The sequence below is a fragment of the Trachypithecus francoisi genome, unplaced genomic scaffold (genome assembly GCF_009764315.1).
Source record: "Trachypithecus francoisi isolate TF-2019V2 unplaced genomic scaffold, Tfra_2.0 Lachesis_group11, whole genome shotgun sequence".
NCBI classification, from domain to species: domain Eukaryota; kingdom Metazoa; phylum Chordata; class Mammalia; order Primates; family Cercopithecidae; genus Trachypithecus; species Trachypithecus francoisi.
In genome coordinates this window covers 64,157,735-64,172,605 of record NW_022681456.1, presented here as the reverse complement: position 1 = coordinate 64,172,605, position 14,871 = coordinate 64,157,735, and the positions used below count along the sequence as shown (strand labels likewise).

The 14,871-nt window shown below is 38.4% G+C and overlaps 1 protein-coding gene across 11 annotated transcripts in view; it reads left to right on the top strand.

Moving 5' to 3' along the window:
* RAB3IP (RAB3A interacting protein) overlaps nucleotides 1–14,545 on the top strand; it is a 73,796-nt gene extending 59,251 nt beyond the window's left edge. For 6 of the 11 annotated variants that reach the window (XM_033221286.1, XM_033221283.1, XM_033221287.1 and 3 more), the window contains 4 exons: nucleotides 104–216; nucleotides 10,658–10,757; nucleotides 10,844–10,913; nucleotides 13,228–14,545. In XM_033221286.1, the coding sequence (XP_033077177.1) occupies nucleotides 104–216; nucleotides 10,658–10,757; nucleotides 10,844–10,913; nucleotides 13,228–13,310 (366 nt within the window). In that variant the 3' untranslated portion in view covers nucleotides 13,311–14,545. Of the gene's footprint in view, nucleotides 1–103; nucleotides 217–10,657; nucleotides 10,758–10,843; nucleotides 10,914–11,654; nucleotides 11,792–13,227 lie in introns of those variants that run through there. The other 5 variants (XM_033221288.1, XM_033221291.1, XM_033221290.1 and 2 more) reach the window with 3 other exon arrangements.
* The last annotated feature ends 326 nt before the right edge of the window (nucleotides 14,546–14,871 follow it).

Genomic DNA, 14,871 nt, shown 5'->3' with positions numbered 1-14,871 from the left:
GAACTTGGGAGAAGAATAATTTGTAAAATTAGTTTACTGTAGAATACAATTTTGATATTTTTCTGCCAGTATAGCATCTAGTACTTTTTCTTTTTTTTTTAAGTTGGCTTCAGCTGTTCTGGAGGCTGTGGAAAACAATACTCTAAGCATTGAACCAGTGGGATTACAACCTATCCGGTTTGTGAAAGCTTCTGCAGTTGAATGCGGAGGACCAAAGTAGGTTTTTACATGCATGAATTGTGAAAGTGACTGAGTTTTTGAAATGTTATGGGTTGCAGTTATTTAGTTTTTCTGGTTTTAAATGTAGTTATATCTCCCTCAGATTTCTCTTAAGTGTCTGTGTAGCCCAAAGACGAATTTCTGAGACAGTGTGGAATACGGTATTTCAGCTTTAGCATTAAAGGAGAGCCTTTTTAATTATAGGTTGGTTCAAAAGTAATCGTGCTTGTTGCCATTACTTTCAATGCCATTACTTTGCACCAACCCAATACAATAATATACATACATGGATCCAGGTAAACTAGAGATAGAAATCTGAGTTTTGTTTTTGTTTTTAACCTCATATTGTGACCTATTAGTGGATTGTGAAATCAGTTTAGTGGGTCATAAGCAGAATTTTTGTTTATTACATGTATTTGTATAGCCATGTGTCCTGGGTTTCTGTTTAAAATACTTCCGTCTGAGGGTGACCATCAAAAATAGTTTGGGAAGATACTGAGTTAGAGTAAGTCTTATCAATCATGAAAACAGTGTACCAAAAAGACTTGATGAGATTTCTCCTTTTATATTGTGTTTATAAAGGATTCTCACTTTAATAAATAATCAGTTTTGTCTTTCATAGGTGAGTCTTACTTGAGAATTATAAATCTTCAGAGATAAGACTCCCACATTTCATAGCAGGGCAGACTTTTTCCATCCAGTCCTATGAGGAGGAATGACTGAAACCAACAGTGCTTAAAACATCTGGCAACGGTGAAAGGTTTTGCCTAAAACCATGGCATAATTGTGTCTTGGCTTCTGTTTAAAAAATGACTCGGAAAGCTTTTGAGATAGATGCTTATTAAGTACATAGAGCCAGATCAATATAGGGGACTAGAAAGCCTGAGAGAGCTCATAGAAAGTGTAACTGACTGCTGTCAGGGTTATTTTGAAGCCAGAAAAGGAAAAGACTGGTTGAGATGAACTAATAGGTCTGTGTTGAAGCTGTTGTAGGAACTGTGTACTTGTTTCTATTCCCTGTTATGCATGTTACATTCTCAGCAAGATTACAGAATGTTGTTATTTAGGTGATCATTTGTTGGAGGGTTCCTAGTCATATATTTGTTCTGTGAGCCACACGTCCACCTCGCTCCCTCAAGCCACACCTATGTAACGGTGGCCTCTGAATTTTAGGGAAAGAATTTACATTCTTAAATTCTACAAACACCCAAGTATTTTTATTCTGATCTTTCCACCCCAAATATGGAGAATTAAATTTAATCATAGCAGTTTTCGTATGTTTAAGGTCTGTGTCATGCCTCATTTTAAATATAGCATACAACTGGTTTTATTATAGAATTTAAAATTTGTGCTTGCATTATATATCACACATATGTGCAAATATCAAATTTATAACAAATGGGGATATCAAATTAAAGTGCATTTAAAGTATCTTTAGTAAAATAATTTTATAGTTTAGATTTAGAGAACAGTTTACAAAGTTTAAGGATATTGTGCTTGTGGGAATGGGACCAGAAATCAAGGTGACGCATATCATATGGAAAAAACGATGTGAAGTATGGCTCTGGCCGTGGCTCTTGTGAGCTACAGTGTGAAGATAATGACTAAATGAGTGGCACAGCACTGTAGGAATTTTGAGGAAGACGAGATTATTCAACCTATGATTAGGTACTCTTCTTGAAAGGAGGGAGATTTGGTTTAGGTTTTTGAAGCATAAGAGTAATTTGGGGCCGGGCGCGTGGCTCAAGCCTGTAATCCAGCACTTTGGGAGGCCGAGGCGGCGGATCACGAGGTCAGGAGATCGAGACCATCTGGCTAACACGGTGAAACCCCGTCTCTACTAAAAAATACAAAAACTAGCCGGGCGAGGTGGCGGGCGCCTGTAGTCCCAGCTACTCGGGAGGCTGAGGCAGGAGAATGGCGTGAACCCGGGAGGCGGAGCTTGCAGTGAGCTGAGATCCGGCACTGCACTCCAGCCTGGGTGACAGAGCGAGACTCCGTCTCAAAAAAAAAAAAAAAAAAAAAAAAAAAAAGAGTAATTTGGATAAAGAGCAGTATATACAACTGAAGACCTAGAAACAAGAAATCAAAGTGTGTTCAAAGGATGGTGAGTGTATGGAGAGGAAAGGGAAGAGGTGACAGATTTTAAGAATGAAAAGTTAGATTGGGGTGGGGTGATGGGTAAAGGAGAAAGGAGTTAGAGATGTCTGACTGGAAGACTGATTTGAAGTGATTGTGGAAATTAATAGAAAAGGCTTTGGTTTGTGGAAGAAGATTATAGGTCTAGAGTTAAACATGCTGACATCGTCACATGAAAATGGCAAACAAGGATTTGAAATCTTGGGACTCGAGTTATAGAGATTTATTAATGTAGTGTAGCATGTTTGAAAAAAAATGGAGTTGGAGGTCAGAGGTCTATTCGCATTGAATCCTAGCTTAACTAAAAATATATTAGGTGTGTCTAGTTTACAAAATGGCTTAGAAATGAGATCTTTTAAGAAACACTATACACCATGGAATACTATACAGCCATAAAAAAAGAACGAGATCATGTCCTTTGCAGGGACATGGCTGGAGCTGGAGGCCATTATCCTTAGCAAACTAATGTAGGAATAGAAAACCAAATGCCGCGTGTTCTCACTTATAAGTGGGAGCTTATGTGTTGCATGAGGACACATGGACGCATAGAAGGGAACAACACACACTGCTGCCTATGGAAGGGTGGAGGATGGGAAGAGAGAAAAGATCAGGAAGAATAGTGGATACTAGGCTTAATACCTGGGTGATGAAGTAATACATACAACAAACCCTCATGACCCATGTCTACCTATTGAATAAACCACACCCTGCACATGTACTCCTGAACTTACAAGTTAAAAAAAGAAACATTTATTATTTTAAAAGTTGATACTTAAAGCCACCTTACCAGATCCCTTTCAAAATTAGGCTGAATAGTAGACCAGCAGGCATATGTCTGTTTCCTGTTTCCAGAATAGTGTATAAATTGGTTTTTAGCAACTTGATGGCACATTTTCCTCTTGTGCAAATTATACTTTTGGAAGTTCCATAGACTTCCAACACTCTGTGCTTTAAATTTGTAGATCTTCTATCCTCCCCAAACTAGTAGTTAGGGCTTTTAAATATTGTTACAGATCATTAAAGGAATTTGCTAATAAAGAAACAAAGAAATATTTGAAAAAAGATAGGAATTGGTTAGTGATTTGAATTACCCCCTCCTGAAAAATTACCCTGTTTCAAATACACATTGTTGTGTGTTTTCTTAATATAAAGGCACATTTGTATTATATTTCTTGTAGGTATCGCTAAAATGTAATGTTATTTAATATATTTACTATGTAATTTGTACTGTCATATAAAATGCTATTGGCCTCTTACTTTACTTAGAGCTATGCTAATTTTGCATTGATGGGGAGTGATAGTTGTATTGAGCCAGGTTCCTAGCTTAGGAGGGTGACAGCTGGGCTGCTTCAAGTCTGGCCTGATAGACATGCCAGCCTTATCTCACGGAGCCATAGGGTAACAGATGGCTCATTACTCATTCAGCAGTCATTGAATGTGTGCCGTGTGCCAGGCATTTAAAGATGAATCAAAGTCCCTGCCCTCAAGAGGCTGATAGCCTAATCCCAGCCAGAAAGCCCTCATATAAAATTTTAGCTTTTGTCATAGGCAAATAGAAAGGATGGTGTGGAATTTAGTGAACTTGTTATATGATTGTTAAGATTCAGTATTTTTTATTTATTTATTTATTTATTATACTTTAAGTTCTAGGGTACATGTGCGTAACGTGCAGGTTTGTTACATATGTATACTTATGCCATGTTGGTGTGCTGCACCCATCAACTCGTCAGCACCCAACAATTCATCATTTATATCATGTAGAACTCCCAATGCAATCCCTCCCCTCCCCCCTCCCCCTGATAGGCCCAGTGTGTGATGTTCCCCTTCCCGAGTCCAAGTGATCTCATTGTTCAGTTCCCACCTGTGAGTGAGAACATGCGGTGTTTGTTTTTCTGTTCTTGTGATAGTTTGCTAAGAATGATGGTTTCCAGCTGCATCCATGTCCCTACAAAGGACACAAACTCATCCTTTTTTGGCTGCATAATATTCCATGGTGTATATGTGCCACATTTTCTTAATCCATCTGTCACAGATGGACTTTTGGTTGATTCAAGTCTTTGCTATTGTGAATAGTGCCGCAATAAACATACGTGTGCATGTGTCTTTGTAGTAGAATAATTATAATCCTTTCGGGATATACCCCAGTAGTGGGATGGCTGGGTCATATGGTACATCTAGTTCTAGATCCTTGAGGAATCGCCATACTGTTTTCCATAATGGTTGAACTAGTTTACAATCCCACCAACAGTGTAAAAGTGTTCCTATTTCTCCACATCCTCTCCAACACCTGTTGTTTCCTGACTTCTTAATGATTGCCATTCTAACTGGTGTGAGATGGTATCTCATTGTGGTTTTGATTTGCATTTCTCTGATGGCGAGTGATGATGAGCATTTTTTCATGTGTCTGTTGGTGGTATGATGTCTTCTTTTGAGAAATGTCTGTTCATATCCTTTCCCCACTTTTTGATGGGGTTGTTTGTTTTTTTTCTTGTATATTTGTTTGAGTTCTTTGTAGATTCTGGATATTAGCCCTTTGTCAGATGAGTAGGTTGCAAAAATTTCTCCCATTCTGTAGGTTGCCTGTTCACTCTGATGGTAGTTTCTTTTGCTGTGCAGAAGCTCTTTAGTTTAATTAGATCCCATTTGTCAATTTTGGCTTTTGCTGCCGTTGCTTTTGGTGTTTTAGACATGAAGTCCTTGCCCATGCCTATGTCCTGAATGGTACTACCTAGATTTTCTTCTAGGTTTTTTATGGTATTAGGTCTAACATTTAAGTCTCTGATCCATCTTGAATTAATCTTCGTATAAGGGTAAGGAAAGGATCCAGTTTCAGCTTTCTACTTATGGCTAGCCAATTTTCCCAGCACCATTTATTAAATAGGGAATCCTTTCCCAATTCTTGTTTCTCTCTCAGGTTTGTCAAAGATCAGATGGCTGTAGATGTGTGGTATTATTTCTGAGGACTCTGTTCTGTTCCATTGGTCTATATCTCTGTTTGGTACCAGTACCATGCTGTTTTGGTTACTGTAGCCTTGTAGTATAGTTTGAAGTCAGGTAGCGTGACGCCTCCAGCTTTGTCCTTTTGACTTAGGATTGTCTTGGCAATGCGGGCTCTTTTTTGGTTCCATATGAACTTTAAAGCAGTTTTTTTTCCAATTCTGTGAAGAAGTCATTGGTAGCTTGATGGGGATGGCATTGAATCTATAAATAACCTTGGGCAGTATGGCCATTTTCACGATATTGATTCTTCCTATCCATGAGCATGGTATGTTCTTCCATTTGTTTGTGTCCTCTTTGATTTCACTGAGCAGTGGTTTGTAGTTCTCCTTGAAGAGGTCCTTGACATCCCTTGTAAGCTGGATTCCTAGAATTTTATTCTCTTTGAAGCAATTGTGATGGAAGTTCATTCCTGATTTGGCTCTCTGCTTGTCTGTTACTGGTGTATAAGAATGCTTGTGATTTTTCGCACATTAATTGTGTATCCTGAGACTTTGCTGAAGTTGCTTATCAGCTTAAGGAGATTTTGGGCTGAGACAATGGGGTTTTCTAAATATACAATCATGTCATCTGCAAAAAGGGACAATTTGACTTCTTCTTTTCCTAACTGGATACCCTTGATTTCTTTCTCTTGCCTGATTGCCCTAGCCAGAACTTCCAACACTATGTTGAATAGGAGTGGTGAGAGAGGGCATCCCTGTCTTGTGCCAGTTTTCAAAGGGAATTTTTCCAGTTTTTGCCCATTCAGTATGATATTAGCTGTGGGTTTGTCATAAATAGCTCTTATTATTTTGAGGTACGTTCCATCAATACCGAATTTATTGAGCGTTTTTAGCATAAAGGGCTGTTGAATTTTGTCAAAAGCCTTTTCTGCATCTATTGAGATAATCATGTGGTTCTTGTCTTTGGTTCTGTTTATATGCTGGATTACGTTTATTGATTTGCGAATGTTGAACCAGCCTTGCATCCCAGGGATGAAGCCCACTTGATCATGGTGGATAAGCTTTTTGATGTGCTGCTGAATCCGGTTTGCCAGTATTTTTATTGAGAATTTTTGCATCGATGTTCATCAGGGATATTGGTCTAAAATTCTCTTTTTTTGTTGTGTCTCTGCCAGGCTTTGGTATCAGGATGATGTTGGCCTCATAAAATGAGTTAGGGAGGATTCCCTCTTTTTTCTATTGATTGGAATAGTTTCAGAAGGAATGGTACCAGCTCCTCCTTGTACCTCTGGTAAATTCAGCTGTGAATCCATCTGGTCCTGGACTTTTTTTTGTTGGTAGGCTATTATTGTTGCCTCAATTTCAGAGCCTGCTATTGGTCTATTCAGGGATTCAACTTCTTCCTGGTTTAGTCTTGGGAGAGTGTAAGTGTCCAGGAAATTATCCATTTCTTCTAGATTTTCTAGTTTATTTGCGTAGAGGCATTTATAGTATTCTCTGATGGTTGTTTGTATTTCTGTGGGGTCAGTGGTGATATCCCCTTTATCATTTTTTATTGCGTCTATTTGATTCCTCTCTCTTTTCTTCTTTATTAGTCTTGCTAGCGGTCTGTCAATTTTGTTGATCTTTTCAAAAACCAACTCCTGGATTCATTGATTTTTTGGAGGTTTTTTTTTGTGTCTCTATCTCCTTCAGTTGTGCTCTGATCTTAGTTATTTCTTGCCTTCTGCTAGCTTTTGAATGTGTTTGCTCTTGCCTCTCTAGTTCTTTTAATTGTGATGTTAGAGTGTCAATTTTAGATCTTTCCTGCTTTCTCTTGTGGGCATTTAGTGCTATAAATTTCCTCTACACACTGCTTTAAATGTGTCCCAGAGATTCTGGTATGTTGTATCTTTGTTCTCATTGGTTTCAAAGAACATCTTTATTTCTGCTTCATTTCGTTATGTACCCAGTAGTCATTCAGGAGCAGGTTGTTCAGTTTCCATGTAGTTGATGGTTTTGATTGAGTTTCTTAGTCCTGAGTTCTAGTTTGATTGCACTGTGGTCTGAGAGACAGTTTGTTGTAATTTCTGTTCTTTGACATTTGCTGAGGAGTGCTTTACTTCCAATTATGTGGTCAATTTTGGAATAAGTGCGATGTGGTGCTGAGAAGAATGTATATTCTGTTGATTTGGGGTGGAGAGTTCTGTAGATGTCTATTAGGTCTGCTTGGTGCAGAGATGAGTTCAATTCCTGGATATCCTTGTTAACTTTCTGTCTCGTTGATCTGTCTAATGTTGACAGTGGAGTGTTGAAGTCTCCCATTATTATTGTATGAGTCTAAGTCTCTTTGTAGGTCTCTAAGGACTTGCTTTATGAATCTGGGTGCTCCTGTATTGGGTGCATATATATTGAGGATAGTTAGCTCTTCCTGTTGAATTGATCCCTTTACCATTATGTAATGGCCTTCTTTGTCTCTTTTGATCTTTGATGGTTTAAAGTCTGTTTTATCAGAGACTAGGATTGCAACCCCTGCTTTTTTTGGTTCTCCATTTGCTTGGTAGATCTTCCTCCATCCCTTTATTTTGAGCCTATGTATGTCTCTGCATGTAAGATGGGTCTCTTGAATACAGCAGACTGATGGGTCTTGACTCTTTATCCAGTTTGCCAGTCTGTGTCTTTTAATTGGAGCATTTAGTCCATTTACATTTAAGGTTAATATTGTTATGTGTGAACTTGATCCTGTCATTATGATATTAACTGGTTATTTTGCTCGTTAGTTGATGCAGTTTCTTCCTATCCTCGATGGTCTTTACATTTTGGCATGTTTTTGCAATGGCTGGTACCGGTTGTTCCTTTCCATGTTTAGGGCTTCCTTCAGGGTCTCTTGTAAGGCAGGCCTGGTGGTGACAAAATCTCTCAGCATTTGCTTGTCTGTAAGGATTTTATTTCTCCTTCACTGATGAAACTTAGTTTGGCTGGATTTGAAATTCTGGGTTGAAAATTCTTTTCTTTAAGAACGTTGAATATTGGCCCCCACTCTCTTCTGGCTTGGAGAGTTTCTGCCGAGAGATCTGCTGTTAGTCTGATGGGCTTCCCTTTGTGGGTAACCCGACCTTTCTCTCTGGGTGCCCTTAAGATTTTTTCCTTCATTTCAACTTTGGTGAATCTGGCAATTATGTGTCTTGGAGTTGCTCTTCTGGAGGAGTATCTTTGTGGCGTTCTCTGTATTTCCTGAATTTGAATGTTGGCCTGCCCTACTAGGTTGGGGAAGTTCTCCTGGATGATATCCTGAAGAGTGTTTTCCAACTTGGTTCCATTTTCCCCCTCACTTTCAGGCACCCCAATCAGACGTAGATTTGGCCTTTTTACATAATCCCATACTTCTTGCAGGCTTTGTTCATTTCTTTTTCTTCTTTTTTCTTTTGGTTTCTCTTCTCGCTTCATTTCATTCATTTGATCCTCAATCGCTGATACTCTTTCTTCCAGTTGATCGAGTCGGTTACTGAGCTTGTGCTTTGTCACGTATTTCTCGTGTCATGGTTTTCATCTCTGTCATTTCGTGTATGATCTTCTCTGCATTAATTAGTCTAGCTGTCAATTCTTCCACTCTTTTTTCAAGATTTTTAGTTTCTTTGCGCTGGGTACGTAATTCCTCCTTTAGCTCTGAGAAGTTTGATGGACTGAAGCCTTCTTCTCTCATCTCGTCAAAGTCATTCTCTGACCAGCTTTGATCCGTTGCTGGCGATGGGCTGCGCTCCTTTGCAGGGGGAGATGCGCTCTTATTTTTTGAATTTCCAGCTTTTCTGCCCTGCTTCTTCTTCCCCATCTTTGTGATTTTATCTGTCTCTGGTCTTTGATGATGGTGACGTACTGATGGGGTTTTGGTATAGGTGTCCTTCCCGTTTGATAGTTTTCCGTCTGACAGTCACAGGACTGTCTGTTGGTCTGTTGGAGATTGCTTGAGGTCCACTCCAGACCCTGTTTGCCTGGGTATCAGCAGCAGAGGTTGCCGAAGATAGAATATTGCTGAACAGCGAGTGTACCTGTCTGATTCTTCCTTTGGAAGTTCCTCTCAGGGATGACTCCACCCTGTGAGGTGTGGTGTGTCAGACTGCCCCTAGTGGGGGATGTCTCCAGCTAGGCTACTCAGGGGTCAGGGACCCACCTGAGCAGGCAGTCTGTCCGTTCTCAGATCTCAACCTCCGTGTTGGGAGATCCACGCTCTCCCCAAAGCTGTCAGACAGAGTCGTTCGGGTCTGCACCGGCCCCCGCTGCTTCCCCTATTGGACTTCAGCTGTGCGCTGTCCTCAGAGGTGGAGTCTACAGAGACAGGCAGGCTTCCTTGAGCTGCTGTGAGCTCCACCCAGTTTGAGCTTCCCAGCGGCTTTGTTTACCTACTTAAGCCTCTGCAATGGCGGGCGCCCCTCCCCCAGTCTTGCTGCTGCCTTGCGGATAGATCACCGCAGACTGCTGTGTTAGCAGTGAGGGAGGCTCCGTGGGCTTGGGACCCTCCCAGCCAGGTGTGGGATATATTCTCCTGGTGTGCCTGTTTCCTTAAAGCACAGTATTGGGGTGGGAGTTACCGATTTTCCAGGTGTTGTGTGTCTCAGTTCCCCTGGCTAGGAAAACGGATTTCCTTCCCCCTTGCGCTTCCAGGTGAGGCGATGCCTCGCCCTGCTTCAGCTCTCGCTGGTCAGGCTGCAGCAGCTGACCAGCACCGATTGTCCGGCACTCCCTAGTGAGATGACCCCAGTACCTCAGTTGAAAATGCAGAAATCACCGGTCTTCTGTGTCGCTCGCGCCCTGGGAGTTGGAGACTGGAGCTGTTCCTATTGGGCCATCTTGCTCCGCCCCCAAGATTCAGTATTTTTATAAGGTGGCTTATTCCTTTGTACTTCTCCCTAGGTCCCACATTAAATGCAAATATAGCAACCAACCAACCAAATAAACAAATACCCCATCTGGAAACTATTACCCTGCAAGGTATCTGTAACATACTTTGAGACTTGAACAGTCATCATGAGGATATTTTCAACTGAGAAGTTGAAATCCTGATGGAAAGCTGAGAGCCGTCCTGCAGCTGATTACTCATTTGTAAATTTGTTCCAGGATGGGACATATATGGAAAACACCTAGTTTCTGTTTCTAGAATCATGGTTAATATTATGGCATTAAACTTATACTGTTAATAGAATGTAAGTCTCACAAGGGCATAGTCTTTGTCCGTTTCATCACTGTAGCCCAGCGTCTAGAACTGTGCTGGTACACAGTAGGTTCTCAAATATTTGTCATCTAACTGAATGAATAGGTAACTTGTACAGAAGGTAGGGGCAAATGCTTTTAATTTCAAAAAACTGAAATTTATCATTATTTCACAGAAAATGTGCTCTCACTGGCCAGAGTAAGTCCTGTAAACACAGAATTAAATTAGGGGACTCAAGCAACTATTATTATATTTCTCCTTTTTGCAGATACAGGGTAAGTGACTTAACCATGAATTTTAATAAAGCTTGGTTTGATATGAGACATTTGACCATTCATGACATTTTCTCCATTTGTCCTAGATCACTTCTGTATGTAACTTTTTTACATACATTCGATACATTCAGCAGGGACTCGTGAAACAGCAGGATGGTGAGTGTTCTTGATTCAGTATAAATCTTTACATGAAAGTTCAGCAAAAAGTATAGGATGTAGTAGTAATGCTCATATCAGCTTTATTGTTGGTACATTTATGTTAAATACCATATATAGTTCTAATAAAATTTGTGGAGAATTTGGGAACAAATGTCTTTTAGAAAAATACTGTGTTTAATTATTTTATTTGCCTCATTTTACTCTTAATTTTGAATTTTAAGCAGGGTCAGTTTTAACTCCTAAGTGGTGTATAATAAACCAGATGGTAAATGAGAAGAGAGTTCCAAGCTCATTGAATTGACTCTTTAAGAGATGAAAATGAGGCCGGCAAAGTGGTCAGATTTATTTTAATTGATGGAAACCATGATGGAGCTCACAATTAAGTTTTCCCTGTATTTTCTATTTTTTGCGTGTGAATTAATAAAGTAGTCATGAGGATAATTCTGAATGGAATAAAGATTGCCATATTCTAAATCAGCAGAAACATGCAGGTGATATATCCAGGAGAACCAACCTCATGCAAGTGTGTTAATATTTTTAATACAATTTTATATGGCTTTATAGCTAAATATCTTAAATATCAGGCATAAAAACTAATATGGCCTGACAACTCCAAAGCAGTATCTCTCGAGCACAAATGATTGCATAAAAATGAAAATAGCAGATACTGGGCTAGAGACAAGTCTATGCCAGTTTGTATTTAAAGTTTTATGAAATTTCCCTGTTTATATTTTTTAGGCACTGAAAATATTATCTTGCTCAAACACTGGTAGAAGCCTACCATCTTTCAGTCATGTAAACCAGTGAATCTTGATTCTATGGAGAAGTTAGTCATGCTGATAAAAACTTAGTTTAGCCTTTCTCAAGGTCTGGTATGTTGAAAAATGTCATATTTCTTTAAAATCCCATATAGTTGGATTTTAATGCCTAAAACAATAGGGACAAAACCTGTTAACCTAATAACCTGATAACCTAATTAATGTTGAATTTCAAAAGGCTTAGTAACATACAGTCTTTAAACTGTATAATACTTTTTTTGACTTTAATAAAACTGAAATATTTTTGAATACCTGTAGATGGATAATATAATTTAAGCCAGATAACAGAAAATTTATGTTAAATATGATTGCCAAGACTATAATATTTTTCTGTTTGTTTAAATGAGAAGCTTGTAGGAAAGACAGATAATTTACTTTATGAAAATAGAAAGTGTTACGAGTAATGAATAGTGAGGGTGATAATAAAAGTAGTATATCTTCTCTAGTTTCTATCACTCTTCCACTTTATGATATTTAGTACACATCATTGACTATGTGTGTTTGTTGTAAACAGGTATTAGTCTTAAAATCTGTTTATTATATGTGCCTTGTGCCAACAAAAGATTTAGGGCAGCTAAATCTAAAGCAGAATTTCTTGACCTTGGTACTAGTGACATTTTGAGCTGGATAATTCTTTGTTGTGGGGGACTGTCTTGTGCATTTGTAGGATGTTTAATAGCATCCCTAGCTTTTACTCACTAGATACCTGTAGCACCCCCGGGATGGGACAGTGAAAAATGTATCTATTAATTGCCAAGTGTACCCTGGAGTGGCCAGGGATGAGAAGTGGTGGTAGTGGTAGTGGTGGAATCTTCCATGATTGAGAACCATTGATCTAAATGAATATAATCTGATCATATATCAAAGGAAGACCTTTTATTGTCTGAAATAAGGAGCCAACATTTTTCCACTTATAGTGGGAACTTACAAAAGTATAGGTAATTGAATTTACAATTCATCTTCCACATGCATTTTTATTTCTAATTTGAGCCATACGCAAAACCTTTCTGTTATTACTCACAAACAATGTTACTGAGTTTTCTGGATTGTCTTGTTTTCTTTTTTTCCCCTTCACCTCTGTTAGTGTTAATGAAGAGTAAAATGGCCACAATGTAACAAACTAGAGCAAGAAGATTCATAAGTTAGAGAATAACTTGAATAATTGAGCATTGAGTGTACTCACTTCATGAAGTGAGCATTGACATTTACTCAGGATGCTGGATATCCACCTTTTCTAGGGCTAAAATGATCATCTCTGACATATTTAACGAATAATTGTGACAAAACTGGTGACTTGCTTTATTGATAAAACTGGGATGGTCACAAGTCTGTGGAAAAGCTTATGTGAATTGTTGAAAAAATGTAGGTACATCTTTAGAAAATACGCAGTTGATGCAGTTGACATTTCAGCTAACTTAAGTTTTCAACGAAACATTAAAAATAATGAAGATGGTATTTTATGATTTAAATATCTCTCTTTTCTATTTGTATAGTTGATCAGATGTTTTGGGAAGTTATGCAGTTGAGAAAAGAGATGTCATTGGCAAAGCTGGGTTATTTCAAAGAGGAACTCTGATGTTCTGCGTGGGACCATGCCTGAACTCTCTGAATAACTGAAAAATGGCTGAATATTTTTATGGTTACTTGATATTTATTTCCAAGGAGTGGGCCTAAGACTTTTTTCCCCTTTTGCAAATTGCTCTAAGAAGTACCATGATTTCTTTTAAACTGATCTATGCTGTGTTTGCTTATTCTTTAGTTGAACCCACTGTGAAGAATTACAGGTGTACTAGTGAATGTAATTTATAGTTGCAAAAAAAAAAAACCTGAAATAAATAAATGTTAGATTGAATGTGTGTACATTTTCTCTTCTAGCTCTGACATGGCATTTAGGGTTAGCAGAATGTATTAAATAGTAATTTTCAAACTACACAGTAGCTTCCTTCCTTGTGAGAGGCAAGGAAGACGTCTGAGTGGACAGCACTCACTTTCCAAGGCCCCCACCTCTAGAATGGCTTTATTTTTGTCTGTTTTCCATATTGGGTTTCAAAAAGATTATATTTGAGGAAATACTTCTGCTGCTACAAAGTTTGAAAGTTACTATTTTAATTATTCTGCTCTCTGTAATTGAAAGAATTCCTTTATTTTGGTGATTCATTAAAATATAATAGAAGGCAGTCAAATTGTATCCCAGAGATGTATTCCTGAGCGTCTTGATGTAGTGTATTCATGTTTTATATGTGTTAACCACTATATTGACATTAGAGGGACATAGATGTAAATGAGTTTGATGTGTGTCTAAGAGGTTTAAAGGGGTGTAGGTTGAAAGAATGGTACGTGTGAAGTATACACTGATTATAGAACCACTTGACCTCTGCATTCCAAATTGTAAAACTGACTCTGCTGGAGAAATTATAACAAGAGGTTTGTGGTAGAAATATAATAAGTATAGAACAGCAAAAAGAAAAAATGAGAAACCACTTTAGTCTCTGTTTAGAGAAAGCTGCTGTTAATATTTTTGGAGAGTAGCCTTTCAGCTTTCAGATATTTTCTACTTACATATGCATATTTTTGAAACAAAAAGTAGGCTTTTTTTTTTTGCTTTTTAAACCTAAACATTAAATACATTTTCCTTTGGGTAAACCTACACATCCTAATCCCTGTATATAGAATTTTAACATAATTTAATTGTGTTTGGAGATGAGGTGGTTTTCAGTTTATTTTTCATGTTACAATGCTTGACGAGTATCCTTATCTGTGCACTTTTGAACAGTTGAGTTCTTTCATGTGGATGCCTGGAGATAAAATTGTTGTGTCAAGATATATATATATGTATTTATATGTGTATATATATGTATTTTTAAATGTTCTGCGTTGCTAGATTGCCATCCAGAAAAGTTAATCAATTTGTATTCACAGCAGCAGTGTATAAGAGAGCTGGTTTTCTGAAGATAACATTTTTTTCCGTCCTGTTTAGAGATTTGGTCAATCTTACCTGTAGACGACTTCGGCCACCAGGTTGGGTGGGAGCCCACAGACAAAAGGACACTGGAGTATGTTACGGTAAAAACCATCATTACCACGCCCAGCTCAAGAATGTGAAATCGAACATGAAAAAAACTTTGAACCTAGAATTT